At 43.1% G+C, this 4837-nt stretch overlaps 1 protein-coding gene across 1 annotated transcript in view; it reads left to right on the forward strand.

Annotated features, from left to right (window-relative positions):
* LOC104753892 overlaps positions 1 to 4837 on the forward strand; it is a 9573-nt gene that overhangs the window by 2598 nt on the left and 2138 nt on the right. The window contains exons 3-5 of the mRNA XM_010476077.2: positions 20 to 1707; positions 1942 to 4489; positions 4642 to 4834. Coding sequence (XP_010474379.1) covers positions 20 to 1707; positions 1942 to 4489; positions 4642 to 4834 — 4429 coding nt within the window. The remainder of the gene's footprint in view (positions 1 to 19; positions 1708 to 1941; positions 4490 to 4641; positions 4835 to 4837) is intronic.

The following is a 4837-nucleotide window of genomic DNA, read 5'->3' on the forward strand; positions in this document are numbered from 1 at the left end:
TTATTTATATCATTTCTAGGTTTGTCTAGTGAGCAACACCAAGAGTATGCTGTTGAAATGTTGGAAATTTTGACGGCTCAAGTGGATGATAGTAAATGGGCTGTAACAGCAGCCGGGGGGATTCCTCCACTTGTACAGTTGCTCGAGACTGGATCTCAGAAGGCCAAGGAAGATGCTGCCTGCATCCTCTGGAATTTGTGCTGTCACAGTGAGGAAATCCGTGATTGTGTTGAAAGAGCTGGTGGTATTCCAGCATTCTTGTGGCTACTGAAGACTGGTGGACCAAATTCCCAAGAAACATCTGCAAAGACACTTGTGAAGCTCGTCCATACAGCTGAGCCTGCCACAATTAATCAGCTGTTGGCTTTACTTCTGGGAGATGATCCGACTTCAAAGATTCATGTAATAAAAGTATTGGGTCACGTGCTCTCAAAAGCTTCGCAAGAAGATCTTGTTCATAGAGGATGTGCCGCTAACAAAGGACTGAGGTCCCTTGTCGAGTCCCTAACGTCTTCCAGGGAAGAGACAAAAGAGCAGACAGCTTCAGTTTTAGCTGATCTCTTCAGCTCAAGACAAGATATCTGCGGTCATCTTGCGACGGATGATATTATTAATCCCTGGATCAAACTGCTTACAAACAACAATCAGAATGTGGCCAAACAGGTGGCTAGGGCTTTGGACGCACTGTCCCGTCCGGTTAAGAAAAATAATAATAAAAAGAAGTCTTACATTGCAGAAGGAGACATTAAGTCACTCATAAAGTTGGCCAAGAACTCATCCGTTGATTCTGCAGAAAATGCGATTTCTGCCCTGGCAAATCTTCTGTCTGATCCGGATATCGCTGCAGAAGCACTAGCTGAAGATGTTGTTTCAGCTTTCACAAGAATTTTGGCTGATGGATCTGCGGAAGGTAAGAGAAATGCATCACGAGCACTTCATCAGTTACTTAAGAACTTTCCAGTTTGTGATGTGCTAAAGGGAAGTGCTCAGTGCCGTTTTGCTATACTTTCACTCATTGATTCTCTAAAATTAATTGATGTGGATAGCCCAGATACTTTCGACATATTAGAAGTAGTAGCACTCTTGGCAAAGACTAAGAATGGGGTGAATCTCTCTTACCCTCCATGGATTGCCCTTGCCGAAGTGCCATCAAGCCTAGAGGCCCTTGTGCAATGCCTTACCGAAGGCCAGACTCTTGTGCAAGATAAGGCAATAGAAATTTTGTCCAGGCTTTGCTCTGATCAACAGTTTTTGGTCAGTGAACTAATAGTTTCGAGACCCAAGTCAATGGGCGTTCTGGCTGATAGAATAGTGAATGCATCCAGCTTAGAAGTGAGAGTTGGGGGGGCAGCGTTGCTCTTATGTGCTGCCAAGGAAAAGAAGCAGCTGATCACGGAGACACTTGATCAATCTGGTTTTTCAAAAATCTTGTTACATGCTCTAGTTGATATGATAAAGCAGAATTCTACATGCTTTTCTCTAGAAACTGAAGTCCAGACACCTAAAGGGTTTTTGGAAAAAAATGTATTCCAGGATACAGGTAGTTTTTATTTTCCTGATCCAGCTAAAATCTTGGGTGGTACAGTCGCAATGTGGCTGCTATGCATACTCACTTCCGTTGATGCTAAGTCAAAGGTCATTGTTATGGAAGCCGGCGGACTTGAGGTGCTCTTGGGGAAGCTTGCGAGGTATACTTCCAGTCCGCAGGTAAATATTTCTTTTTTAATTATATGATTCTTCATGTTATTGGTCATGGGTTATCCTACAGGGTACTTCTGTTACAGCAAGTCTCACTTGTCAAGCATGATTCTGCATCTTGGTTTTGAATCACACTGCTATCAAATTATCTTAGGCTTGACTTGATTCGTACTTTTTTTTTTTTTGGCAGAGATGCCTTGTATGAATTTTTCCGTTGAAAGTAATCTTGAATTGTTTTACCAGGCTGAATTTGAGGGCACAGAAGGCATTTGGATTAGTGCTCTCCTCCTGGCTATCATGTTCCAGGATGACAATGTGTCCTTTTCTTCAACGACAATGCGGATCATTCCAACACTTGCACTTTTGCTAGGGTCTGATGAACTGATAGATCGGTATTTTGCTGCCCATGCACTGGCTAGTCTTGTTTGTACTAGGAACAGAGGAATAAATCTGACAATTGCAAACTCAGGTGCTGTTTCTGGGATAATAAGCCTTCTTGGCTATGTGGAATCAGAGATACTGAACTTGGTTGCTTTGGCAAATGAATTTTCTCTGGTGAAAGAGCCTGATCAAGTCGTTCTTCAACACCTTTTTGAAATTGAAGATGTGAGGCTTGGCTCCACTGCACGCAAATCTATCCCGCTACTTGTAGATCTCTTGAGACCAATTCCAGATAGGCCTGGAGCCCCTCAGTTTGCCGTCCAAATCCTGATTCGCATTGCTGATGGAAGTGACACAAATAAATTACTAATGGCTGAAGTTGGAGCTGTTGAAGCTTTAACAAAGTACCTTTCTCTAAGTCCTCAAGATTCAACTGAGTTCGCCATATCTGAACTGCTTAGGGTATTATTTAGCAACCACGAGCTTAGACAACACGAAATGGCACTAAGTTCCTTGAATCAGCTAATCGCAGTACTGCGGCTAGGTTCGAGAAGTGCAAGATACAGCGCAGCTGGGGCTCTGAATGAGCTATTTGATGCTGAAAACATCAGAAATTCTGAAATCGCCTGCCAGGCTGTTCAACCACTAATGGACATACTCGGTACTGTATCAGAAAGTGAGCAAGAGGTAGCTCTCGCTGCATTGATCAAACTAAGCTCAGGAAATACTCCAAATACAGCCCTTCTTATTGATGTAGAAGGAAGTCTACTGGAAAACGTGATCAAAATCTTATCATCTACTTCTGCTTCAGAGGAGTTAAAGATCAATGCCGCCAGACTTTGTTCTGTTGTTTTCTTGAATAAAAACATCAGAACAAGTCCATCCGCCTCCGGTTGCATGAAGCCTTTAATAACACTGATGCAGTCTGAAAGAAGTGCAGCAGTTGAAGCAGCAGTTTGTGCTATTAAGATATTATTGGATGACGAGCAACATTTAGAACTAGCAGCCGCACATAACATTCAGGAGCTTTTTGTTGGCTTGGTTTCCGAAAGAAATCACAGGATTATCGAGGCTAGCTTATCAGCTCTCATTAAGCTGGGGAAAGACAGAGTACCACGCAAGTTGGACATGGTGGAAGCTGGAATAATTGAGCGATGTCTTGAGCTGCTACCTGGAGCCTCAAGTTCATTATGTTCCTCTGTTGCGGAGCTGTTTCGCATTTTAACAAATAGTGGAGTTATCGCGAGAAGACCAGATGTTGCAAAAACTGTAGAGCCTCTATTCACGGTCTTGCTCCGGTCAGACTTGACCTTATGGGGGCAACATAGTGCCCTGCAAGCACTTGTAAACATATTGGAAAAACAGCAAAGCCTTGAAGCTTTTAGTTTTACACCCAGTGAAGCTATCGTGCCTCTGATTTCCTTTTTAGAATCTTCATCCCAAGCTATCCAGCAGCTTGGAGCAGAACTGCTGAGCCATTTTCTTACAATGGAAGATTTCCAGCAAGACATCACAACACAGAGTGCTGTTCTTCCTCTGGTCCGGCTTGCAGGAATTGGAATACTGAGCCTGCAGGAAACTGCGATAAAGGCATTGGAGAAGATATCTGCTAGCTGGCCTAAGGCTGTTCTTGATGCTGGAGGTATTTTTGAGCTATCCAAGGTTATTCTTCAGGAAGATCCTCAGCCCCCTCTTGACTTATGGGAGTCAGCTGCTTTTGTTCTTTCCAACATTCTGCAGTATGATGTAGAATGCTTTTTCAGAGTTGAACTTCCAGTGTTGGTAAAATTGTTGTTCTCAACAATTGAAAGCACAGTTTTACTGGCTCTAAAAGCATTGATGCTTCATGAGAAAAACGATGCTTCAAGCACAGTACAAATGGCAGAGCGTGGTGCAATCGATGCATTGCTGGACCTCCTGAGATCTCATCAATGCGAGGAAGAATCGGGAAGCTTACTTGAAGTAATATTTAACAATCCGAGAGTAAGAGAGTTGAAGTTATGCAAATATGCAATAACACCACTATCTCAATATCTGTTGGACCCTCAGACAAGATCAGAACCTGGTAGGCTTCTTGCTGCTCTGGCACTTGGGGATCTTTCTCAGCATGAAGGGCTTTCTAGATCCAGTGGTTCTGTATCCGCTTGTCGGGCACTCATTAGCGTGCTAGAGGAACAACCAACAGAAGAAATGAAAGTGGTGGCCATCTGTGCGTTGCAGAATTTTGTGATGAATAGTCGAACGAATAGAAGAGCTGTTGCAGAGGCTGGTGGCGTATTGTTAATTCAGGAGCTCCTGCTTTCTTGCAATGCAGAAGTTTCTGGGCAGGCTGCACTGATGGTCAAATTTTTGTTTTCCAACCACACACTCCAAGAATACGTCTCCAATGAACTTATACGATCACTAACAGGTACTTTTTCAGTTTAAGTTATAGTAGTCCTATATCCCGGTCACTCTAGCATTAAACTGCTGGTCCGCAGGACCGTTGCTCCACACTTTTTATATTCTGATAATTTTTTTTTTCTTATCTTTAACTGTTTGACATCTCATGATTGTGAACAGCTGCACTGGAGAGAGGCTTGTGGTCTACATCAACTATAAATATCGAAGTTTTGAGAACCTTAAATGTGATTTTCTCCAATTTTCCTAAGCTCCGTGCCTCAGAAGCTGCTACTTTCTGCATCCCTCATTTGGTAGGGGCGCTCAAATCTGGCGTTGAAGACGTCCAGGGATTGGTATTGGATATTCTTTACTTGCT

This window comes from Camelina sativa, chromosome 16 (genome assembly GCF_000633955.1).
Source record: "Camelina sativa cultivar DH55 chromosome 16, Cs, whole genome shotgun sequence".
Classification (NCBI taxonomy): domain Eukaryota; kingdom Viridiplantae; phylum Streptophyta; class Magnoliopsida; order Brassicales; family Brassicaceae; genus Camelina; species Camelina sativa.